The sequence below is a fragment of the Physeter macrocephalus genome, chromosome 11, assembly GCF_002837175.3.
Source record: "Physeter macrocephalus isolate SW-GA chromosome 11, ASM283717v5, whole genome shotgun sequence".
NCBI classification, from domain to species: Eukaryota; Metazoa; Chordata; class Mammalia; order Artiodactyla; family Physeteridae; genus Physeter; species Physeter macrocephalus.
The window spans coordinates 58,212,312-58,238,282 of record NC_041224.1 but is presented as its reverse complement, the minus strand read 5'-3'; the positions used below and the strand labels follow the sequence as shown (position 1 = coordinate 58,238,282).

Genomic DNA, 25,971 nt, shown 5'->3' with positions numbered 1-25,971 from the left:
CTGTAGCTTGCTGGTCGTTGAGTGAAGCTGGGTGTTGGTGTTGAGATGGAGATCTCTGGGAGATTTTCACCATTTGATATTACGTGGAGCTGAGAGGTCTCTTGTGGACCAGTGTCCTGAAGTTGGCTCTCCCACCTCAGAGGCACAGCACTGACTCCTGGCTGCAGCACCAAGAGCCTTTCGTCCACACGGCAAGTATGTTTTAAGTTCCACTGGGTCAGTTTCTCCAATCTGATGATCCTCGAACATTTTTTCATAGTAGGAAGTCAGGCTCTGGCAGTGACTTCATCCTGTTACTATCCCTCCGGAAAAGAAATCCCTGTTTCTACTTTTGACTGGGTTTTATTTCCCCTATTTTCAATCCTCAGGGAATATTATTTGCACAAATTTACTCTTTAAAAAATAAAACCTAAAACATGAATAGAAAGTGGTAGACCTTGATCAAAAGAAAATTAAAATGTAGATCATCCTTTGAAATGACTCCATACAAACTTTTCCTCTGTTGATCATACATTTTAGAGAATCATGGCCAATCATTTTAGAGAGAAATACCCTTGTGCTACATTATCTTTTATTTTCTTACTCTTAGTTTTGTTTATCTGTTTACTAGTTGAAAATAAATCATGCCATGTCCTGGTACAACTTGTTTACTATTTCCTCCCACTGTGTTTTGAATGTCATACTTCTGTATTTTATATCATATTTCAATATTCAGTTTTTTCCTCCTGTCAGGGAGTTTTGCAGTCTGGTCATATTCTGACTTTTGCCTTTTTTTTTTTTTTTTTTTTTTTTCTTATTTTGCGGGGAGGTTTTTTTGCTTTAAAACCCTAAAGCCATTAGCTTATTTTGTTTTAAGGTTTTCTTAAAATGTCTTTCTATTTTTCTATGTAGAGAAACAGCCCCTGAAAATGTTGGTTCAGCATTTTAGGTGATATGCTTATTTTATTTTATTTCATGCTGGTAATTACTATGATACTTTAGTGCAGCTAGCAAGTGTTAGCCTGCTGCATATAAATGTTGTACTTCTACATATTTTGTAAGTATATGGTAAGAAAATAACCATTTGTATGGTAATGTGCGATTGCCCAGCTTTATTTTTGTTTCTCCTACTAGAACTTGAAAGCTGCTGTTAAGCACTTTATCTCAGAGCAGGAAGGGAAAGAGTAGGCTGCCTCTTTGAGAGGGTCCTTGGTCTGTGTTTGTGCTAGTCTTAGCATGCTCTGCCCTTCCTGTTTGGATACAAGACAAAGTTTTATTTCATAATTGAATTCTCTGGTAGCTGCATACCAGTTTACCTTAATACCCTCAGTACTTGGTATCTTCTTATTATCCCTTCATACTTCCCTCTTTCTCTGACCCCAAAGTAAGTACATTTGCTGGCTTATTTTTGTTTACAAAATTAGTACTGGACAAATTAATATAGGAATTTCTGTCTCTGATTTTAAAAGTCTGTATAAGATAACAGACTCTTCTGATAAAGTTACTGCAGCCTTTCCACAGTTGCTGTTCATTTGGATGGCTCCTTCCTTTTGTATTTAAAGATTTTCTTTTCAAACATAGTACTGTGATAAAACCATTGGAGAAACTGATGGAATTTTCTGTAAATGAAATTCTCCAGATTTGCCAGCTCATCACAGTTAAGGGCCTCAGGATCAGAAGTATGCTTTGGTTGTATGGGCAGCCTTAAATCAGGGTGTCCTGCCTGGTTCTAGTGACCCCACAGGGATGGACAACCCTGTTCATTGGCCCTCTCTTTGTACCTTTCATAGTAACCAGGCCCAAAATACACTGCAAGCTGCACCTGCAGGGGGACCCTCCCACAAAGAAGGGGGCCAGAACCAAGGATATTCTGTGGCCCGTTAGGCCAACCAGTTCTTCAAATGTATCTACCAGGCTGTGTCTTAAATATTAAATTCCAATTCTTGACCCTTTTGGTACTCATCTTTAAATGATAATTAGGATATAGAATTTTTATGATACTTTCTGAGTATCACAAAAGGCCAAGCCTATAATTTGATAGAAGCATTTTCAGATCTGTTGATGAGAGTACAATATAATGTTCATAATGTACAGTAACCATTTAAACATATTTTTTAAAATTTCGAATACATCCTTTTTTTCTGGTACTACACAGAATCTTAACCCATTAAATTAGGAAGAGTTTTTTACATTTTTATAAATTTGGCCCAAACCTATCACCAGGGCCGTCAAGGAAATGCATCCTCAAGGGGAATGAACAAGAAATCATCTGTGCAGCCACTTCCTTCCAATTTAGACACTCACGTAAGACAGTTCTGACTTTCTTGCTGAATGAGACCTAGAATTTGTCCCATGTACCTAGCTACACAGAACACTTGCCCATCAAATGAGAGGACCATCTAACCATTATCTTGACATTTTAAGATGGTACTTTACCTCTAAAACGGCACAATTTTAATAAATTGTAGATTTATAATGGATTACAAAATTTTTTATTTCAAGCATAACAAATTGATCTTTTAGAAGTTACGTAAGTTTTCCATCTCCCTGAAATCTCCTCTTTCTCCCCACCAGCTGCTCATCCATCAAGACCCAGCCTTCATTTTTATGTTTTTGACTCTTTTCTTCATAGTGTGAAGTCAGAACTTCCTTTCTAGGCAAAGAGAAATGCCAGAAATTTAGCGGATCAGAAAAATGATATTCAACCATTAGAGTCGATTTTAATCATCAAATGGCAGCCCAGCACTTTATCTTTACGGGATGTTTCACTGTCCATCACTCCTCGTAAGTCATTCTGGGGAAGAGCACCAGCTCCCAGACTGTCAGTGAGGAGGTGACATCCTCGAGACCAGCTGAGATTGGTGGCAGATACCAGATTGGTGCCCAGAGTGTTGGTATTGGGATCTCCCTTCCATAGGCACTGCTCTCTCCTCCTGTTCTTAGGCCATGGCATATGGAGACCAGGCAGTGCGGCAGCATCAGGAATGAGGATAACTAATTTAAGAATATGGAATGTGAACATGATCCCATATTCATCATCAGTCTTCTCTCGAGCATTCTGACTAAATGACCTAAAGATATGGATGAGTACATCCGTTTTTGTAAAATATCGTTGGGACTCACAATTTATTGAAATTTAGTGAAAGTCATTTCCAAAGAATGTGAGTCCTGGAGTAGTGAGGCCATGAATTAAATTAACCAGCCCCTCTTAAAAGATGGATGGATTATGGACTGAAGTACTTTGAACACAGCCTTTCAACACCAAAATGTTTGGTTTTTTTCCCACATCACACTTGTCCTGCTATCTTCTAGTCCTCAGTGAATCCTCTCTCATGTTTGTAATTAAAGCGATATTTACCATTGTAAACTACATTCACCTCAGCTCCTTTTGCTTCATAACCACGACACTTTTTTTAATGTGCCCCTTAACCTGATGCCAGTAAAAGCAGCAAGTAGTGGTATTTAAAATATAAGCACTTCAACTTCCACCTGAAATGTTTAACCACACAATTTTTAAAAACACAGGTGTCGGGCTTCCCTGTTGGTGCAGTGGTTAAGAATCCACCTGCCAACACAGGGCACATGGGTTCGAGCCCTGGTCCGGGAAGATCCCACATGCCGCGGAGCAACTAAGCCTGTGGGCCACAACTACTGAGCCTGCGCTCTAGAGCCCATGTGCCACAACTACTGAAGCCCGCGCGCCTAGAGCCCGTGCTCCTCAACAAGAGAAGCCGCCGTAACAAGAAGCTTGTGCACTGCGACAAAGAGTAGCCCCCGCTCACCACAACTAGAGCAAGCCCGCGTGCAGCAATGAAGACCTAATGCAGCCAAAAATAATAAATTTAAAAAATAAAATTTTTTTTAAAACACACAGGTGTCCTTTACATTAGCTACTGTGGAGGTAGTAATACTCTTTTCCTTACCATCTTGTCATTGTGTTAAGCATTTTTGGAATTTCTCCTTTGTAACTGCCTGAATATCCACTTGTAAGCCACACAAGAAATCAATCTTCTTGCTTTATAACCCTATCTAGGATGACATACAAAAATAGCATTGCCCCACTGGATCTCTTACTTTGTAAACCAGATTTGGCTCTACTGACTTTAGACTCTTTTTAAAAATTACTTTGTTTCTCACTCATTAGTGCAGCTGTCACTGTTGGGTGAGAATATGAGAGGGGAGGGGCACAGAGCCAGGACAGCTTTGTTAGAATGTCTAATCCCTCAGGGTGACCCACCTGATGGAGACAACACTAACTTGGATTTCCTAATAAATACATATTTTTAAATAGCCCTCAGAGTAGTTTTCCTTCCCTACTACCCACATCTTCCAATTGAAGGGCAAATTATAAATTTTAATTTCTTGAGCTGCTTATTTTAATTTGACTTTTCAGAAATGCAAAGAGAGCAAATGTAGTCCCCCTTAAGCTATAAAATATTGGTACACATTTTACTGGACTACAGTGTGTAATGATAATTGATTCTTGTTATACTTCTCTTCCTATAGACTTTGCTCCTTTAAACTCACCAATAACTGAACCTGTAATGAATACAAATCTGATAGAACCACATGTTTTGAACAGGAAAAGAGGAGACAGTAAACTGCAGCATGTGCTCGGTGCAGGGGCCAGGAGGGTGAGGTGGAGACCACACCTGCATCTTTTGCATCAGCAGCCCTTCAGGAATAATCAGGGAACTGTGAACATGGGAGCTTATCTGATTGCTAAGGTACCTGTCCCAACCCTCACTCCCAAATATCTCATTTTAGAAAATCCTCTGACTTGGGTCCTTCTGCTGGCCTCCATGTGTTAGCTGTCTGCATCAGGGGTGGTAGGAGCTCCACCCCTCCAAAGAGTCCTAATCACAATGAGCTGCAGGTGTTTCCAAGGATAAACTTCAGTCCTGATCACATCCACATCAGAGGCTCCTGCCCACTCAGTTCACTCTCCTGGATCATGTTCATTCTTTCTTTAATGTAACAAGTGGTACAGTAACTTCTGGCATAGTTTTCTGATCTGTGTCCATTTTGAGCAACAGTGACTGACTCAGACAGACACAGGACAGGATATGATTCGATCTTCTAACATCACACTGATTATCAGGAATACAAAGTACAGGAGGAACATGGTAAAGCCCAGGATCTTGTTCATTCTCCATTTGCATAATGCAATTGAAGAGATCACAAACAGGAGCATGAGAAAAAGCAAAACAATGGCACAAAACAAGCCATTGCTACTGACAGGAACAGGCTGTAATCCATTGATAAAAGAGAAAAGCATCCAAGGAAGGGGCAGGCTGCAAGATGGAAGAAACAATGTGAATATTCTTAATGTTTATAATCATGCCATATACTTAACAGTATTTTACAATTTACAAAGCACTCATTTTTACACAAACCTGTGAAATAGAGCAGAAAACATTCATTTCACCGGTGAGAAAACTAAGGTTCAGGGAATTATGTGCCCAAGTACTCACAGCTGGTAACTGGGAGAGCCTAAGATTAAAACGGGTTTTCTGGGTCTGAGTTTGTTTTCATCATACTTCATGACTTCTGTATGACTAACCTAAATTGGTAGATGTGTGACTCTCTAAATCATGATAAGGCCTAGCTCAGGATAACATTTCCTTACATTTGTTAGTGATCAGGGCTCTCCTATGCCCTCTTACCTGCCCCACCCTGCAAACACACACATATACGAATTAAAGAAACCAAAGCCACCACCCAAATCCAGAACGTGATTGGGGAAATGAAAATAGCGCGGACACTCTGCTCTGACAAAGTTGGGAGGAGCAGGGTACGCAAACCCATACGGCAGGACGCAGCATTTGCTTGTTTATACAAAATGCTTTTTAGAACTTCTGAGCCGGCAGGAGTCCAAATGCAAAGGAGCAGGAATGTCAGGAAGTAAGACTGAGTCACTGCTTCTTCCAACCCCACCTCCTCCACCTTGGGGGTCAGTGAGCAGAGCGTTTGTATTTGGTAATGGAATTTAATGGACTTCATTTTTCAATTCATCTATAAATTCTAGTCAGTTACATTTCAGGCAGCATTTTAGTTCTATTATCCTATCTGGCTGTGATGAATGAAGGGAGGATACTTTGTTGCCTTGCAGAAGCTAATAACATAAATGCCCTTTTATTCCAAGTATAATGAATGGAGCAAAAAACCAGCAGACAGAGCCAACAGAGTGTTTGCCAGTCATACATAACATGCCTTAGAAAGCAACTTTGCCACTCACCCCACGGTGATATCAAATATGTTACTGCCCACAGAGCTTGACACGGCCATGTCTCCCAGGCCTTTCCGAGCGACAATCACACTGGTGATGAGGTCAGGAATTGATGTGCCTGCTGCTAGGATTGTCAAGCCCATAATCTCTTCAGAAATCCCTATTGTTTCACCAACCTGGTAAATAACAGTAATGAGAAACCAAGTGAAAAATCTGAGGCTCTTCAAAGCACCAACCACATACTACTTTGTGCAAAACCAACACCGTCCACAGAGTTCACATTCCCTTGGCCTGAGTGAGGTAGGGTCACAGCAGAACTAACAGCTGGGGAGATGGGCCATGGAGAGAAAGAACAGGGCCCCTGCTCAAGGCTTCAGGGAATGATGCTGCTCTTTTCTAAACTGGACTAAAAGTCCACCTATGATAACACTTACTGTCATTCCAACTACAACACCTCTACCTTCCCAAAAGAACTGCTCCTCCAAAGGCCTCTTGGTGTCAAGTTTCCATTTCCAGAACCACGGACACGTGCTATGTGCCAGGAACTTTTTAGAGGCTGGAGGTAGAAGTATGAGCAGTACAACACTGAGCCTACTCTCAGCTTGAAAGAGAAAAGCATGTAAATAATAATACAGCTCTCCGCTTAAGTGCAATATTCTAGGTAGAAGAGCAAAGCCATTGAGCACTCAGAAGACTGATTAAATGCCAGAAAGGAGGCAAAACTGAGCCTGCTCTCACGAGTGTGTATGATTTCACCAGGTGGAGAGAAGTGTGGGATACAGAACAGAGGAAGCAGGGAATAATGCTAAGAAGGAATGGTCAACTAGATCAGGTTGTGAAGGGCCTTCTGTCACGCTACAAGACAGAAGAGCCACACCTGAAAAGCACTACATTCCCTGGAATATAAAGTCTACTTTTTAGCCTTTACAATGTATAAACTACAAATTCACTTGGTCCTCGCTACTCCCTGGGTACAAGAAATTCACCCTGAAGGAAAAAAGTCCTTTTGACCTGCTAATGCAGGATTTAGTTCCTGCCGCACACTCACCTGGTGAGCCCACCACACCATGAGGTATGAGAACATGGCTATCCACATGATGGATCCCAGGAAGGTGATAACAAAAAATCTCCTAGCCTCCTGTTTGAAAAGGAAGAGAAATAAGTTGCAGAGGCTAAAGGTCTCTGGCCCTTCTGAGGGAGCCCCAGTATCAGTGAAGGGATCTGCTGGAAGAGTCATGGAGAGGACGTGGAGGTGTTTGAGCTTCCATCTCTGTCTCCAGTGAGGACCTTGAGAAGGATGGGGTTGGTGGCCCATAGGGGAGTCCACACAGGAGGGGGTTCAGCAGTTGCCAAACTGAAGAGAGCTACCTGCTTGCCCTGGAACCAGACCAGTCTAGGTACCTGGTTTGGCTTCAGCAACCTCTCCCCACCCCACCCCTCTCTGGACCCAGAGACAGAACATGGTTCCCCTTCGGGTGGAGTATGTTAGTCAGACCTATCCTTATAAACAGGAACACTGGGTAGAAACAGCACTTATCACCCTGGGTTTTCACAATATCCCTGTGCAATCTGGAGGGTGTGCAGTGGCATCATTCCCATATTAAAATCAAGAAACTGAGAATTCGAGGAGGGGTTAGTTCACATTGCTTATAGTGATGGAAACAAGCACATTCTGAGGCCTCCCAAGCCCATCAGTGTGTCCCCTTAGGTGCATGGTCCCCACTAGAGCTGCAGATTCCATCCCAGATCCTCTCTGTAGTTGAGCCCTGTCAAGCTGGTTTGTCCTGTCCCTTCCATCCTCTTGAGGGGGAGTGCCAAGAGACCCCACAGCCTCCCTGGGGACAGATAGCTTGGGGACAGCTGGGCAAACTCACCAGCCTCCGGACATCGGGCACCGTCAGCCACAGTGGGAACACAATGGGCAGAAGAAAGAGGTAAATGGCTTGCTTCTGCCTGGTCTCAGGCCATTCCAGGGACAAAGGCTCCTCATTTTCCTCCTCCTCCTCCTCCTCCTCCTCCTCCTCTTCGTCTTCACTCTCACCTCCATCACCTTCCTCTTCACCATCTATACCTTTCTCATCTTTGGCTTCATCTTGATTTTCAGCGTTCAATTCCTGCTCTTCAGTTTCACCTTCATCACCTTTCATTTCACCATCTTCTCCTGCTTGGATTTCACCTTCACCTTCATCATCTCCTTTCGTTTCTGCCTGGATGTCACCTTCACTTTTATTCTCTCCTTTTTCTTCACCTTCACCTTCTGGTCGAGCTTCACCTCCACTTTGATCTCCATTTTCACCTTCACCAGGAGTTTTAACCTCATTACCTGTCCTTTCACCTGTGCTCTCAGCTTCAGCCACATCTCCCTGCAATCCAAAGCCAAAAGATTAATGGGAAATAACTGCCCTGATTGTTTCCTTCCCAGTTTCTCCCCACATTTTTTTGTTGTTCTTCTCAGAATGTATCTAAAAGATTGAGTATGAGGAAGAAACTAGTGCAATCATTCAGCAAAATTCCCTTCACAACACTCCTACCCAGTGGTGGTCTAGTCTTTATTTGATCATTTCTAGGGATGGAGAACTCACCACCTAAAGCAGCTTCTGTCATCTTGACAACTCTGATTGGTTTGAAGTCATATTTATACCAAAGTTCTACCTCCTGTGTATAGCTTTACTCTTGGGAGCCATGCATAACACTCTTCCATGAGACAGCTCTCTTCCCTGGGTTAAAGATTCCCAGGTCCTTCTATGGTTCCCCCATACTATGGCGTAGAGCCTCCTCTCCTTCTTGGTGAACTCATTCTAGTTAGCTTACATCCCATGAGGAGGCTTCTAAAACAACACAAAACACTTCACAGAGTCAAACAGGATTATCACCCCCCTTATTTTAGATACTATGCTTCCATTAATGTTGCCTAAAATGGCATGATATCTTTTGGTGGTTACATCACATTGCTGAGTCCATTAAAACTCCTCAACTGCTCTATTACCTTATATGTGTAAAATGATGATGAGGAGGAGGATACCTATTTTCTGAGGGTATTTATGTGCCAGGCATCATGCTAAGTGGTATAATAATAATCATAATAATAACAACTCGCACTTAGTATGTTTCATGAGTCAACTAATTTATGATATAGGCAGAACTAAATCCATCTGAGAGATGAAGAAACTAGGGTACAGAGTAGTTAAATAACTTGCTTATGGTCCACACAGTTTGTAAGTGATGAAGCTGGGATTGGAATATGGATAGTCCAACTCTTGGCCTCTTAACCACCAAGCTACCCTGCTCTGCAAATGCCAGGGCCGAATGAGATCTTTGGTTCCCAAACCTGGTAGCCTGAGAGCTTATTAGAAATACAGATTTCCTTGCCCCCCCGGACCAACTGAAGTATAATCTCTAGGACTGGAAGCCAGGAATCTATTTTAATATGCTCACAAGTACTTCTAATAAATGCATCTATAGACCAGTGTGTGGGAACCATGGACTGACTCCACTCACTCTGAAAGCCATTGATTCTGAGGGTCCTCAGATTAGGCTCCTAAATGACCTATAACAATGTGCTGGTCCAATCCCTTGAGCAAATGACCTGGGCTGGGTGCTCATGGAGTACATCATCCATAACAAATTTCATGACACTGCCAACCCCCAACACTGCTCAATGATTCTCAACTCTGCTGCATATTAAAATCACCTAGAGGATTTAAAAACATTCATGCCCAAGGACCCACCCCAGATATCTGGACTTAATTGGTTGAAAGTGGGCCCTGGGCAGTTTTTAAAGCTTCCCCAAATTATTCTAATATGCAACCAGGGTTCAGAGCACCCAATGAAGAAGTCAAATATTAATATCCATGAGGCCTGTGCTTTCAGTTGGGAATGAAGAGTGAGAAGACTTGAGTCTGAAATAATTTCTGCCCTCCCTTCCCCACCCTCATCAGGAGAGAAGGCTTCTTGGAGGAAATGACAAGTCATTTAAATTGATAGGTACAGGAGTGTCTGCCCAGCCTGCACCCTCTTCTCTGAGAACTGTCACTGCTAATAGCCCGACGGGTAGCTCCCTTCTCCCACACTGGAGTCAAAGCACGCCACCTCTCCCTGCCACAGCTGATTGGACATAGGTTGGCAACACATTCTCATATATATTATCTTACTCATACTAAGGTATTAGTGAATTAACTGGCCCCATGAGGTATCTGATCTTCCAAGAAAGGGCAGTGCTTACACCAGAGGAATGAACCTCAAATAGCATTTCCAATCTTCAGGAAAGACTGATTTTTGATTAGCAGATCCTTCCCTGGGCCTCTCAAATTCCACCACCTGGGAAGAGGCTTGTGCCTACCTGACTGCCAGGATCTTCCTCCTGATCTCCCTTGACGTCTGGAGCAGGGGCTGGTGTGACCGTGACCTCAGGGAGCTTGGCTGGCTCCTCCTCTTTAAAGGATAAACATGGGATAGGTCAGAAGAGTGTGCCGGGTTCTGAGGGCAGCTGGCAGAGACTGGTGTGAGTGGCTACAGGGCTACTGGACTTGTCCACTTCAGGGTCACAGAAGGTTTGTTTGGGGAATTTCTTGTTAACAGGAAAAGGAAAATGATGTGATGTGAATTGTTACCATCCTGTCCACAGAGATGTCTGCAGATGAGAGGACAGCTGGGAAGTGGCTCTCCTTGCTCTCCCTGTATTCAGACATTTCCATCCTGGCAATGTAGCCAAGGATACTGTGAACAGCTTAAAAGAGAGGGCAAAGCCCCAGCTCTCAGCACCTGACCCTTCCCCCTACCAACTGCAAGGAGAGGAGCCCAGTGATTTCAAACGCAGCAGCTAGGGAGTCTTGGAATAGGACTGCAGGAGAGGGAGAACTGGGAAGTCTGGAGATCTAGGTTTAGGTACAGGCTTTCTCACTTCTTGGCTATATATCTTTGGGCAAGTCACTTGACCTCTCTGAGCCTCAGTTTCCTTGTCTATAGAATGGGAACAATGACTGCTGCTCTACCTCCCTCCCTCCGAAGCTGCTGGGTGGATCAGGCAGGCCTGGTGTGCTGTGCAGAGCCCACAGGGCAGTAGCTGTCTCACTACCGCGTCCCAGCTGACACACAGATGCTGGATGCTTTCATCACCAGACCCCTGATGGCCCTCCCTCACTGGGATTACTGGTCTCAGACCAATGCCCTAGCAGCACTGTGTAGAAGTGACAGGAAGAAGACACAGAGTCCAACAGAATCTCATTTGGGACAAGATTTAGCAAAAAAGAAACAGAAGTTCAACAACCCCCGCCAGGCCTTGCCTACCCCACGTGAGGAGAGTGAGGAGGGAGCTGTACAAGGCCACCCCTGGGCCTGCAGCCACGCCAGGAGGGGAACACCCTGGGAGGAGGAGGCCGGAGTACAGCGGGAGGAGGGGAGCACCAGCTCATCACTCCAGCTGACTGGCTCAGAGAGGCCAGGAGGCACGCCCAGTCCCTGGCTGACAGGAGGGAGGAAGGTGGCAGGAGAAAACCCACTGGTCTCACCATCCTCTCACCTTCTGGTTTGCTCTCTCCTTTGGCCTGAGGCTTGGCTTTGGCCTCCTGATTCAAGCTCTCCTCCTCCTTGTCCTTGGAGGGCCGGGCTGTGAATGAGAAAGGAAACACGTCTTATCCAAGACCACAGTATCCCTGCTACACCATTCAGTTAGGCTGGTCAGCTGACAGAGCAGCTGAAGTAGGTGGAAAGAGGCTGGCCTGGAAGTTGCAACATCTGGATTCTGGTCCTCCTAGGCTTGTTCATGGTGCCCAATTCCCAAACTTCTGCCTTAAATTCCCTACATTGTCACTAACCGGCTATGACCTTAGGTTGGTCACTTAGCCTAGTCACTTCCCCCCTCTAGGCCTACTTCCGATAAAATGACATGGTTTATTTTATTTGGGGGCAACAAATAGGATTTATTTCCTTTATGAACTCAAGTGACGGCTGCTTGAGTGCTGAATTGAGAATTCTGGTCCAAGCTTGGTAGGAGAGTACCATGATTCATTGGTGATGTCTGCAATGGGCAGGGAATGAAGAAATAATGGCAGGGAGGTATTTTTGCCATCCTTGGACTAGATTGTCTGTAAGGTCCTTTGCAGCTTAATTTCTATGAATTTACTAGAAGCTTTGCTATGGCTCCAGGGGAACTACTGGTGACCATGTGCATGAGCCTCCCCTCTCCAGTGGGAAAAGGGAAATAGCTGATCACCAAGTTCCCTGCCACTCTCCTTTGGACTCCAGACACCTGCAGCCCAAGCAGAGTCTCCTTCCAGATCCTTGTATACACTCTGTGCCTTGCTGGCCGTCCACAGAGCATCGTGCACAGAATAGTGCTGCCCTGATTTCCAGAAAGGAGAAATGGGGAAGTCAATTCTCCTTCAATATGACTATGTTCCAGGCAACATGCAAAGTGCTGTACATGTGTAATTTCAAGCTGAGAGGCACAGAGACTGAAGTGCAGGAGCCCACGAGCGTCCTCCTCACAGCTGTGTAGTCCATGAGGGTGAGGACAATGCAGTCCGTAAGGGTAAGAGCAAAGTGGAGCCATGGGGTCTATTCTGGGTTCCAGGCTGGCTCTGCCCTGTGAGTGCTGGGTGACCTTGGGAAGCCTGTGTACCCTCTCTACGCCTCAGTGTCCCCTCTCTAAAAAGGCAATAATATGATAGAGCACTGATGTGGGAGTCCATGAGACAAAATAAATAAATACTTTAACTGCTGCAATTAAATATTGCTAAGTTAGTGTGGATTCTGGAGGCAGATGCCTGGGTTTGAATCCCAGTTCTGCCACTTGCTAGCTATGGATCCAGCTGGGTGACCCTCTGTACCTCAGATTCTTCACCTATAAAATCTTACAGAGTGACTTCCCTGGTGGCACAGTGGTTAAGAATCCTCCTGCCAATGCAGGGGACGCGGGTTCAAGCCCCAGTCCGGGAAGATCCCACATGCTGTGGAGCAACTAGGCCCATGTGCCACAACTACTGAGCCTGCGCTCTAGAGCCCGTGAGCCACAACTACTGAGCCCGTGTGCTGCAACTACTGAAGCCCACATGCCTAGAGCCAGTGCTCCGTAACAAGAGAAGCCACCGCAATGAGAAGCCCGCGCACCACAATGAAGAGTAGCCCCCGCTCGCCGCAACTAGAGAAAGCCCACGCATAGCAACGAAGACCCAACGCAGCCCCCCCAAAAAAATTTTTACAGAGTTGTTTAAGGAATAAATGAATTTATATATGAATGTGCTTAAGCCAGTGCCTGGCACCTAGAAAATACTACATAAGTTTTAGCTATGACGACAATGATGAGTTGACGATAGTAGTTGAGAGCAGCTGTTCCACCCAGGAAGCAACTCTGCACTGCTGAGGCTCAGCATTCCAGAGGGTTTGAGTTAGAAGGGACCCTGAAGATCCTCTAGTCATAATACAGGCAAACTGTGAAGGTTTGGGAATCAAACTCTGCCTGGGTCCAGGATGGGCAGGACACAAAAGCAGGTCTGGAGTTTCCTTCTCTCAACCTGTCTCCTCAACAATCAGGCTGGTTGAGCTGCAGCTGCCTCTGGCAATAGGCTCCATCATGCAGAGCCATCACTCTGGCAAGTGTGGTCCCTCGAAGTGTCCTGGTGGGCCTGCTCATTGGGTCCCGTCAGAACTGAGATGTCAGGTGGTGGGCACTCCACTGCCTACCTCATGCAGACCGCTCCAGTGCCCCCTTGGCACTGATCAAGCACTGCAGTCTTCTGTTGAACAACACATAGCTTTTCGAAGGGCTCCCCTGGTTCCAGTCCTGGTGCTGAGAATACCTGCTGACTGTTGGCTGGAGGAGCTGGCAAGAAAACCAAGTTCCCCTCTTTCTTTCTCCTTCCTCATCACACGCCCTAACCTCTCATTGCCCATGCCACCGAGGAAAGCAGGTCTGCTGAAGGGCATCTCTCTGTTTCTCTCTATCTCTGTCTCTTTCTTTCTCTCTCTCATATACACACGCACATGTGTGAGTGAAATCACCAGAAGAAGCATGGGATTCTGGAGAGGTAAAGCCCCTACCCAGGGTAAGAGTTCAGACCATGGATCAGCTCTGTGGAGAGAGTTCATTGCTTGGAAAGGGTGGAAACATCTAAATAACCATCTGGAAAGAGCATACGGAAACACAAACACGTATCTGCAAAGTGTTGGGAACAAAGGTCTTCATCCCAGCCCTGCGCGATCCCAGCCCTTCCTGAATGGAATCTCAGGGTGCAGGATCAGGGCCAGCTTCTCTGAGCGGGACTGCATCCCAGGCACATAAGCAATCATTCCCTGGGAGGGCCATTCCATACCCGCCGCACACCCACACAAGGTACCAAGCGTGCTTGTCTTCCTGGGGATGATTGCCACTGGCTCCCCCAGCACTTGTTTCCTCACATGGCCTCTCAACTCTCAGCGCGGCCGGATCATCTCCTTAGTATCAATCTCCTCTGACCTCGGCCTGGCCTGGCCATGGCCTGGACATCACATAATCCTGTTAGGACAAGCCAGCAGATGGCTGCTGGTCATGGATGTGGCCCAGGCAGGGGGCCCTGCAGTCCCATCCAGGAGAAGGTCTTTATCTTTAGGACTTTGCTGAGTCAGTGATTCCAAGAGGAGGGCCAGGCCTAACCCAGGGATACAGCTTCCTTCACTGTGCCCAGGCCAGATACGCCCCCAGCACTGATCACCCACAGGCTGCCCAGTGCTGCAGACTCCACTCTTGAAACCCCAGGGGTACTGTTTTTCTGGAGCTGATGGTGGGGTGGCCTCTCCCAATATCTGCGGAAGCTCCTCGTGAGGATTTTCTAGGGAAGGTCTGATCACCTCGTCTTTGACCATATGCTTGTTTTAAACAACCAACAACCCAGTATCATATGTGAAGAAGATGCTTCAGGGCCTGAGAAATTCTGAGGTCCCTAAAATTTGTCCCTGGGGCTCATGGATCAGACTCTGGTGTCATATTCGGCTCAGTCCTCAGCCTCCTGCCCAGCTGCACTCTAACTCCTTGGCTTCCGCCCAAAGGCCAAACTTTCCTTGATGGGCCTCATGCTGGTGCTCCAGTTCTGCACCAGTGTCCCAGAGACAGAGTTGCCCAAGGAGAAGAGAAGCGTACCTGAGGATGCCCTTTAGGGGCCTGCGAAGCCTGTTGGAGGTAGCTCTCTGGGGAAGCGGGGCAGAAGGCAGGGCTCGGTAAAGTGGGTGGTGAGGATCTCAGCTGCCTCCATCATTTGTCAACTTGGGCATCAGCTCCCACTACACTTTGGACCCTCACCACTCCCAGAAGTGGTCCTGGTGGCCCCCAGGGTGTCCTTTGGGATACCTGGCTGGGGGAGGGGTCAGCAGGCTTCCTAGGAGTCTGGAGCTGAATACAGAGCAAAGGGAGGCACCATTCAGAGCTTCCAGATGTGGGGCCCCGCAGGTGATGCCCCCAGAAGCAGCCCTGGCCACACTATCTTGCTGGAGACTCTCTGAGACACTGGGGCTGACTCATGGGGGTGGGCTCTGCAGGGAAGTCATGGAGGGCAGCCCCAACATAGACCAGTGCAGGGCACACAACACTCATGGCCTCACTCACTGCAGATGAACCCTTTCACTTTACAGAAGGGACACGGAGACAGGGAGGTAGTGGGATGTGGAAACCGAAGGACCTTAGCTCCTCGGGGCCCTCTCCTGGTGACTCTTCCCAGACTGCCTGCCTCTACCACCCTCTCTCCTCTGCTAACTCTCTTCCCACTCCCACCCTCACTCCACCTGCTGCCTCTCAGTTTTGCAAGTCCCAGTTCTTGTTCAGCTGCAGGAGGGAAGGAGTGGACAGGGAGACCACGCAGGTCTGGGCAGACCTTGCTTACCTTCCCCCAGAGGGTCCAGGCTGCGGAGCATGAGCTGGTAGATGGTGCTGCGGATGGTGCTGTTGTGCAGAGAGGCCGAGCTGCTCCCTTGGGTCAGCACGGACGCGAGCTAAGCAGGAGAGAGCCACGCAGGCCTCAGCGGGCCTCTGCCCGAGCCAGGGGAGGAGCCGCACGGGGGCCTCACTAACCCTCCTCCCTCCTATAAAGATCAGGCCAGAAGCACAGGAGCCTGATCCTGGCACCCCCTCTTCCTTCACCTCAACAGGACGGTTACAGTGCTTTCTTTCTCAGCCTCCCCTCAACTCTTCCATGACTGGCTAATTCTACATACCAAGTCATTCCCCAAGCTCTCTGACAGGGAGCAGACAATGTGTATTAAGGACACCACATTATCGAGGGTTTGTCCATCCCTGCAAGTACATCCTCAAAGAAACACTCTCACCCATACACCTCACAGACAGCCCCACGGTGCATGGGCACAGCCCCTTACAGTCCACAAAGAGCGTCATGGTGCTTTATCACTGCCCCACCCCCAGACTTAAGCAAGGCTTTGATCCCCACCTACAGAAAAAGAAATGAAAACTCAACAAGGCTGGGTGGCTTATCCAAGGTCGTAAACGAAGGAGTCAAGACTAGCACCCAGGTCTTCTGATTCCAGCCCTTTCTTTTCTACCCACATGCTCAGGAGACCTTCACAGGCACACACATACACACATCTGTATGTGCAGACACACGGATGTGACACACATTCATTTACAGTGCTAAAAAAGAGAAAACAGGTCCAAAATGGAGTCACTTGTGCTCTGCCCACATCACCAAACCGAAACATAAAATACCTAACTGCAGTTTCAGCCCCTCCCGGGAATGGACTCTTAACCAGTCAGTCTGGAATTAACTGGTTAGCACACTAGTGACGTAATCTACCCGATAGACCCCTGCTGTCCCCCAAAGGAAGGTGACCTTGCCTGAAACAACCTGGAACTCCTTTCTATTTGCTAGATGGGATGCTGGCCAATTCATGAATCGTTGAATAAAGCCGATTTGATCTTTACTCAGTTGAATTTTTTTTTTTTTAATGACAATAGCGACACACATAGAAACATCATCTGACTTACAAGGGAACATCCAAAGTCAGACAAAATGCTTGCGTAGTCCCTCCCTCCCCACCAACCAACCCTCTGGATCTGAACTCTTCTGCCATCTAGTGGCTATGGTAACACAATACTTCACAACAGGCCTAGGGACTTTCGTAGGATGGGGGAGGTTTCATTCAGACCCTGGCCTCTTCTCTCTAAGGTCCCCACTTCTTCCCAAATGCCCACAGGCCAAAGACAGCTAAGACACAGTTTTTCAGAAACCTCAGATCCCCCCGCCCCATCCCTAGTATGTTCCTCTTAGTTCTGGGGCATTCCAAAGCCGCAGGTAATTAGGCTTTTAGATCAATCATAGAGTGTTTGGTCTACAAAGTGGGACTTGAGTTCATCTAGTCCAGTCTTTTACTGATGCAGAATCTGAGGCCCAAGCTCACACAGGCAGTGAGCAGTGACATTCTGGACTTAGCTCCCAAGCTAGCACCTCCTCCAAGGCCACCTGGAGGTGACAGTCCCTCTGGCTCCTTCCCTGGCTCACCCTGGCAGCGTTCCCAGGAGCTTCCCAGGTCTGAGCCCAGCCCAGGATCCCCAGCATCAGAGCCACAGTGCCCTGGGTCTGTGGTTGTCCTCTGAAACCCTGCAGTATCCCCACTGGGCAGACTCCGCATGGCACCCACCTTCAGCTTCTTGTTATCCTGTTGCTCATCCACCACAACTGTCCCATCGCCCAGCTGCAAATAGGGACAGGAATCACAAGATGTTCAGAGAGACCCTCACCCTTGCTCCCTACTTCCCTCTCTCTCCAGGGAGCCCTCATGTGGGAACACAGAAACACACCCAGAGATAACCTGGCCTCAGAAAATGTTTTAACATGTCCACCATCCCCAGCCTGGCCTTCCACAGTCTGGATTCAGCCTGCATGCAGTATTCCCAGTCAAATGTGTCCACTCACTGAGGTCCAGTAACACCAGCTACAGCTGTCTTTCAGTCTCTCAAATGCACCATCCTCTTTACCCACCTCGAAACCCTCATCACACAGTCCCTCCTCCTCTGTTTGGAACCCTCTTTCCTCCACTCCCCATGTTTCAGGTCTCCACTTACATGTCACCTTCCTCTGGGAAGCTAAGGTGCCCAGCTAATTCTCTTTTATTGACTCCTTTTCCTTCATAGCACTTTCCCCAATCTATTTGTATGTTATTTGTATGTTGGCAAACCCAAGTAAATTGACTGTCCCACTAGCATCTTGAAGGTAGACTATTTCACTCATGACACATGCTTGTATGTCAAGCATGAGAACACTGCCTGGCACTTAGCAAGGGTTCAGAAAACGTTGGTTGAATGAATGAATGAATGAACAGTCTCCTGCATATTCCTAACCTATTCCAATTCCTAGTCCCTTGTTCATGCCTTTCCCCTCTGCCTAAAATGCCTCCTCCATTCCTCTATGCCTACCAATTTTTCAGAAAATTCAGGGCGAATTCTTACATAAAGCTTTCCTAAATGGCCCCTTTCAACCCCACCCCAGCCCTCACTCCAGCTCTCTACAATACCTCTCTCCTCAAAAGCTGTATAACAACAGTGGACACATTTTGTGATACCAAAAATCTGGCTCTATAATCGAATAAGTGCTTGCTAGTGTCCTGGGGAAGCTGTAAGGCAGCCAGCTGGGGAAGGGGACAGACCTAGAAGGTCCAAGGTGAAGAATCATTACGCCCACAGTATTTACGCTCTGAACCACTTAGCTTGCCACTTTGCATTTACTATCTCGTAACACCATCCGAACTTTTAAAGAAATCATCGTTGTTCACATATATTAGTTGTCTACCCAACTAGACTTCATGTCTTTTTGAACTACAATATAGTTTTCTCTGTTCCCCTAACCTGTGGCATAGTGTCTTGTACACAGCAGATGCTCGGTCAAGGAGAGCTCAAAGAGTAGATACGCCAAGTGACCTCTAGCGCCATCTTCAGGCAGCAGGGTCACCAATGGCTGCCCCCAGTAATTGTCTTCACCTTCCACTGCCTCCCCCACCTCACCAACCTCCACGGCCAGAAGTAGAACTGGACTTGCTACACTCCCATCTCTGCCTGATCAGAAAATACAGAGAATACTGCCTGATTCAGGGCCACCCACTCATCCATCCGCCCAATTTGTTCATTCATTCAATTCTTAATTTCTGAGCACCTGCTGTTTACCGGGCACTGTGTTAGTGCTGTAGGGATACAATGATGTTTAGGGCATGGACTCTACTTACAGAAAGGAATTGAGACCAATGATAACACGAACACATGACAAAGCAGAATATGCCTGAAGAAATGAGAGGCACAGATTAAGGTGCTGTGCTGGGATGGACACGGAAGCCTTATGAAAGTAGGTGAAGTTTGGATAATCTTTGAAGGATGGGAGAAGTTTGAATGCTTGGATACACATTGTTGAATGAAAGAACAAATGGACGAACATACAAATGAATAAAACAAAGCCGAAATAACCAATCTGAATATGAAGGGGGCACTGTGGATTTTCTGAACAAATCCCCTCTTTCACAATTCTGGGATATTGGAGGCTACAGCACCAAACCCTACTGGCCCAGCCACCTCACTGTTTATCACATCCAACTCTCACACAATGAGTTCTTAGAAATACGAGAGGCCAGGCTACCCTTTGGGATGGCTGGTTCCGTCCACAAAAGGGCAGGAGAGACTGACTTCTGCCCCCACGAAGCACATGCCTAATGATTTCTCTTCCATTCAGATTTATTTAAGTCAAAATACTTCTCTACAGGTTCACTGTTCATTGCAAATATCAACATCTTCTACCCTCAGTATGCGCTTCTAACTTTCTGAAGCCCTTCACATGCATTTTCTCATTCCATATTACTAATTCTATGAAACAGACAAGGCTAGTATTATTATTGCTATTTTGGCAGATGACAAAACTGAGATGCAGAAAGATTCTGTGACTTGCCCACACTCACAACAATAGTGACAGAACCCCCAACCTCCTAATCGCTATTCAGAGGATTGTTTTCGTTGTTTTTACTAAATCACATTTCTTTTCCCAAGCATATATAAGGAAATGAAGTCAAATTTATATTTCCTAGTGGCTCTGTTTCATACTATTGACATTTCCGGTAAATGGATATAAATGTTTGTCTACATTTGAGTGTGACCTGATGGGTCCATATATGGGTAGCGGTACCAGCAAGTAGGTGCTTTCAGAGTATGCCTTTATTACTACAAACACATTCCCACATCCTCCTCTCATACTACACCAATCATCCTCCTCTTTCTTCAGCCCCACCATCCCCACCTTCTCCCTCTCCTCATGAAAATTAACCACAGGGCTGAGTAAACCAAAGAAGATGTCTTCATGCCAGCCAAACCCCCAACACCTGTGATGCCTCTTGATGAGGATGAGCAACAGGATCCCTTGCCGTTCACGGGAACCTGTGGTGGTGAGCAGGGCGACCCTTAAGGGGGCTTGTCCTCCTCACCTCCAATTCCTATCTCCCACTGATGTAGCAGTTAATCATTGACCTCTCCCTTTCTAGACCACCCATGACACAGTTCCTGAACTGCACATTCTGGTCTGTGTGTGTTTTTTTAAACATTCATTCATCAAAGATTTACTGAATCCCTGGTTGAGTCTTACCTTCACTGAATACAGTCTAGCACCCTGATCCACTCACCTGTCTAGGCTGGAAACCCAAAAGTCTACCCAAATTCCTCCTCGCTTCCTCACAGCTCACAACTAACTGTCAGATCTAGTTCCTGAAAGTCCTCAAATTTGGCCTCATTTCTCTATTCTCCTGCCTACCATGCTGCAACAGCCTCCTGACTCCTGGACTGTTCCTCTTCTGATTCCTCATTCACTCTTCAGCCAGAGTGATTTTCTAAGCAAAGCACATCATGTCCCTCCCCTGCACCCTGAAGGCTCAGTGTCCTCAGGAGGGACTCCACACTCCTTAGCTGAGCATATTCCAGCCTCCTGCTTACCTCCAGTTCAGTGCTGTCCAATAGCAATAGAATGCAAGCCACACATGTAATTTTAATTTTTTTAGTAGCCACATTTTTAAACAGTAAAAGAAACAGGTGAAATTAATTTTAATAATGTACTTTATTTAACCCAACATATAAGAATTATAATTCAACATGTAATTAATATAAAAATATCAATGAGCTATTTTACCTTTTTTCTCATACTAACCCTTTGAAACCCAACATATATTTCATACTAACAGCACATCTCAATTCAGACTAGCCCCATTTCAAGAGCTCAGTAGCTACATGTAGCTAGTGGCTCCCATACTGGACAGTGCAGCTATAGTCTCATCACCCTCTCTCATTCCCATGGCCTTTACACATGCCTAGGAGACTCCTATCCCTTCTTCAGTCAGCCAACCCCTGCTTGTCCTTCAAGATTCAGCTAAGCATCACCTCCCCTAGGAAGCCTTCCCTGACTTTTGCTGAGATGTCCACTCTCAGCAGTGATAAATCCCTAAGCACTTACCTATATCGTTACACGTGATATGGTAAATATTACTTTTACTTTTCTGTGTTCCCCACTAAGGGGGATTTACCACAGAGCTGATGAAGCTTAAACTTCAGGGCCCATCTATCCCCTCACAAACCCTTTCTGAGGCCTCATATTTAATTTTGTAGCAATAGTTTTATATTCCTTTTCTTAAAGAGTGTCAGACCCCACAAAACCTGGATCAACTCCTGCTCCTCTGCTAGGTTGAGCTGCCTTATTTCTCACTGTATCCCCAGACCCTACACAGGTTTCATACAAAGAGATTCCATAAATGTTTGCCAAATGAATGAACATCAGAGTTCTTTGGGGCTTAATCCTAATCTCTCTCTCTCTTTCAGAGTAGCATCAGCTGGTCCTTGATTTTAATAACCATACATTTGTTGGCTATTCACAAATCCCTATTTCCAGCCCTGACCTTGTTCATAAGCTTTAAGCCCATTTGTGCAACTGCCTCATAGACATATCCACTTGGAGGTGACATAAACACTCAAACTCACCATTCCAGAGGGGGAACTTTTGCGTCTTCCTAAACCTGTTCTTCCTGTAGTCTTCCTTTTCTCACTAGATGGCGCCACCATCCACCCTGCTGCTCAAGCAAAAAACCTTGACTTCCACTCACCCTCCACATCCACACCATCACCAAATCCAGACGATTCTGTCTTCAAAATATCTCTCAAAGATACAAACACACACACACGCTGGATGCCCACAACAGCCTCCTAACTGGACTCCCTACTTCCACCCTTGCACACCTACCATTCATTTTGTACATAGCAGTTAGGGAGTGACCTTTTAACTATGACTCCTCATTACATCATTTCCCATTGAACTTCAAATAAAATCCAAACTCCATATCTAATCCACAAGGCCCTGATAAAGCAGCTCTCATCCCTGTCTCTAGTGTTATCCTGTACCACTCTCCCCTTACCCACTATACTGGCCTCCAGTTCTTTCCTCTACTGCTCCAAGGTCTTTCCCTGCTCCGAGCCTTTGCAAATGCTGTTTCCTCTTCTTCCCCTATGGAGCATGGGGAAGAATTCCAGAAGAATTCTCATGGAACTCTACTTGGACTGTCTACTTGAACTTCTCCTCCTCCAGGAGGGCTCCCCTGCTCTCGCTCGCTAAAGGGGGCCCACTACCTACAGTCACTCTCCATCACACACACTATTTCCTTCACAGCACTTTTCATACTCAGAAATATGTTATTTTACTTGTTTATCATCCATATGCCCACTCCCCCACACTAAAACATTTTGTTAGTTTTTTATTTCCAATTTATTCAGGTAGCAGAGCATCTAGAAATCATGCTGTTATTCGTAGAACACCATGAATATCTAATTTCATATTTAATCTCATCACATACACTAGGAAAAAAGATTACTCTGTTGTATGAATAACAGAATATGTAAAATCTCTTACAAGCATACACACATCCATGGAAACAACACGCTATTCTACCAGGCATGATCAGATGTTTGAGTTTTTCTGTTAATATTTGTTTCTTATGCATTCATTTTGTCATCTGCTAGCACCCACCAGCAGATGAATGCTGAAAGCTTAAGAAAATTTTATGACAAAAAGAAGCCTTTACACTGAGAATTTGATTCTTACCATATTTTCCTGACACCTGGAGGGAAGCTGACTATTATTTAAGAAGTTAGGTAATTCCCTGGACTCCACACTCTCACTACTGAGGGCCCGGGTTTGATCCCTGGTCAGGAAACTAAGATCCCACAAGCTGCGTGGTATGGAAAAAAAAAAAAAAAAAAAAAAAAATTAAAGGAGGGAACCCCTCAGCCTAGCTAGGATGAGTTATTTGAAAGCAAAGTGGATTTCCTGCAGGCTAGTAAGGTCAGGCCCACAGAGGCAGGAAGGGCTCTGGTGGCTGCTTCCCATCCAGCACCCTGTCTCCACAGCAGACAGCTGGTTGTCTGGCAGTACAGGTCACTAGAGTAAATGTTAACCCTGACAGGAAAGGGACGACTGGTTCCTAAGGAGGCATCAGGTTTGTCTGCTTGGGGTTTCTGTTGGTTGGTTTAATAAAAAACCCTGCCAAGAAGAAAATAGTCTGCAATGCACTTAAGAAAGAGTCGCAGACTTCCTCCTGGAGTTTCACATTCTGAAGTATTCCTGGGGGCTGAATGTGGATATGGGGTTTCCAAAGGAGCCCGGACCAGTCTCATTCCCCACCTTGCATCCCTTTTCACCACTGGTGCCCCACAGGGCTGTCTTGCCAATCAGCATCTCATGCAGATGGCCAGTTATTTCTACCTAAGCTTTTAGCTCTCTCTATAAAGAAGGTCCCATCATCCTTCAAATACAAATAAGGCTTTTCGGCCAGGCTAGAGCCTCAACTTTGGCTTTCTGCAACTATGCATGGTCAAGGAAGGTCAAATATTTATCATTTGGGGCCAGAACAAATAACACCGAGAGCTTTAAAACCAGGTAAAAAAGTTTCAGAGCAAGCTAAGTTAGACTGTGTCGATAACTATGCAAACACTTACCATTTCTGGGCTTCCCTGGTGGCACAGTGGTTAAGAATCCGCCTGCCAATGCAGGGGACACGGGTTCGAGCCCTGGTCTGGGAAGATCCCACATGCTGCAAAGCAACTAAGCCCGTGCGCCACAACTATTGAGCCTGAGCTCTAGAGCCCATGAGCCACAACTAGTGAAACCCGTGCGCCTAGAGCCCGTGCCTAGAGAAGCCACCGCAATGAGAAGCCCGTGCACGGCAACGAAGAGTAGCCCCCGCTAGCCGCAACTAGAGAAAGCCCGTGCGCAGCAACGAAGACCCAATGCAGCCAAAAATAAACAAATTAAATAAGTAAATTAAAAATAAATTAATATATCTTAAAAAAAATTTACCATTTCTTCATTGAGTTCATAAAAGGCATCCTCAAACCAATACATGTCAGTTTGACAATGTTGTCTGAAATATTTTTAGCTTTGAATTTTCTTTTTTTCAGCCAGTGTCAAAAGAGACACTCTAAAATAGTTACTATGTGTCTATGTTCAATGATACTTTTTTTTTTCTGAAAATACTCTTAAGTAAATTCTGATTAGAATCATTCACCAAAAAAACTTTTTCCTGGTTCTAGATTACCAGAGCAGAATAAAAAGTAAAGTGAAAGGTCCTCCAGCTGAGAAACTCCACAGATATCAGTTGGGTGAATATTTGATAAGAAAATGAATCGTTCTCTGCTGATTTTACATCTCCAATTGTTCAGGTAGGAGAACACCTGCGATTATGTTGCTTAGTAAAACACCACAGGAGTATTCCTATTCGTTTACTTATTGTCTGTAGCTGCTGTCATGCTCTGTAGGCCATATAGTCTCTATCCAACCGCAAAAAAAAAAAAAGAAACCTGGGGTGAAACTCCAAATCCAGAAGTTTTTAAAAATCCCTTCAAAATAGCTACACTTTTTTAATTATTTGGACTAATTTTTAGAAGGCAGTTGTTAGTACTGCAAAGTCCTAACTATAAGTTTTCAATTTTAAATAAATATAAATTTACTTTCAAGGACAGCCAGTATTTCAACCTGTTTTTTTTTAAATAATACTGTTAATTAAAATTCATACTGGATCTGTTTCAATAAATAGATAAGAACAGTTGTAATCAGCACTGCTCTCACTGGTTGGCAAAGAGCTGCTACTAAAGGCCTTGAAGAACATTTTAAGTAAGTTACAAATTCTCTTTCGAAATCACGATTATGCTTTACTTGCTTGGCAAGCTTTGTTTTGATGGTCTAGTTCTGACAAAATTGAAAACTGAGAATTTGCAGAGTTTCAATAAAAACAGAATTACTATGAAGGACTGGGAGGCAAGTCAAGAGGCATTTTGATGTGGACCATTTTTAAAGTCTTTATTGAATTTGTTACAATATTGCCTCTGTTTTACATTTTGGCCTTTTGGGCATGAGGCATGTGGGATCTTAGTTCCCCGACCAGGAATCAAACCTGCACCCCCTACATTGGAAGGTGAAGTCTTAACCAATGGCCCGCCAGCTAAGTCCCAATTTTGAAAACTGCTGGCCTAATGTATACCAAGGCATTAGATACTTTCTCAGAGAATAGTACCAGACTTCATGGCCACCCTCAGCAAAGCCTGCCCTGAGAACTTCATGAGGAGGGAGGACCCTGTTTCCTCATATTAAATGAGGTAATGCTCTGAGCCTCCCTTTCTTTTTTAAGCCTCTGGCTTCTTTTTTTTTTTTGCGGTATGCGGGCCCCTCACTGTTGTGGCCCTCTCCCGTTGCGGAGCACAGGCTCCGGACGCGCAGGCTCAGCAG

General features: G+C 45.5%; 2 protein-coding genes and 1 long non-coding RNA gene across 4 annotated transcripts in view; 2 read left to right on the top strand and 1 right to left on the bottom strand.

Moving 5' to 3' along the window:
• DENND4A (DENN domain containing 4A) overlaps positions 1 to 3,801 on the top strand; it is a 146,384-nt gene extending 142,583 nt beyond the window's left edge. Inside the window, exons 34-35 of one of the 2 annotated variants that reach the window (XR_008618573.1) lie at positions 2,612 to 2,763; positions 3,505 to 3,801. The gene's annotated coding sequence lies outside the window, so the exon portion shown is untranslated. Of the gene's footprint in view, positions 1 to 2,611 lie in introns of both variants that reach the window. The other variant, XM_028494973.2, reaches the window with a different exon arrangement.
• A 270-nt stretch (positions 3,802 to 4,071) lies between these two features.
• Positions 4,072 to 25,971, bottom strand: part of SLC24A1 (solute carrier family 24 member 1) — a 37,860-nt gene continuing 15,960 nt past the window's right edge. Inside the window, exons 4-11 of the mRNA XM_007105160.4 lie at positions 17,825 to 17,878; positions 16,057 to 16,165; positions 11,727 to 11,813; positions 10,548 to 10,639; positions 8,083 to 8,571; positions 7,257 to 7,346; positions 6,218 to 6,384; positions 4,072 to 5,273 (exon numbers count right to left, since the gene is read on the bottom strand). Of these exons, the coding sequence (XP_007105222.1) occupies positions 5,024 to 5,273; positions 6,218 to 6,384; positions 7,257 to 7,346; positions 8,083 to 8,571; positions 10,548 to 10,639; positions 11,727 to 11,813; positions 16,057 to 16,165; positions 17,825 to 17,878 (1,338 nt within the window). The 3' untranslated portion in view covers positions 4,072 to 5,023. The remainder of the gene's footprint in view (positions 5,274 to 6,217; positions 6,385 to 7,256; positions 7,347 to 8,082; positions 8,572 to 10,547; positions 10,640 to 11,726; positions 11,814 to 16,056; positions 16,166 to 17,824; positions 17,879 to 25,971) is intronic.
• The window catches only part of LOC114487046 (uncharacterized), a 10,421-nt gene continuing 9,765 nt past the window's right edge, over positions 25,316 to 25,971 (top strand). The window contains exon 1 of the long non-coding RNA XR_003681640.2: positions 25,316 to 25,359. This is a non-coding gene — a long non-coding RNA (uncharacterized lncRNA). The remainder of the gene's footprint in view (positions 25,360 to 25,971) is intronic.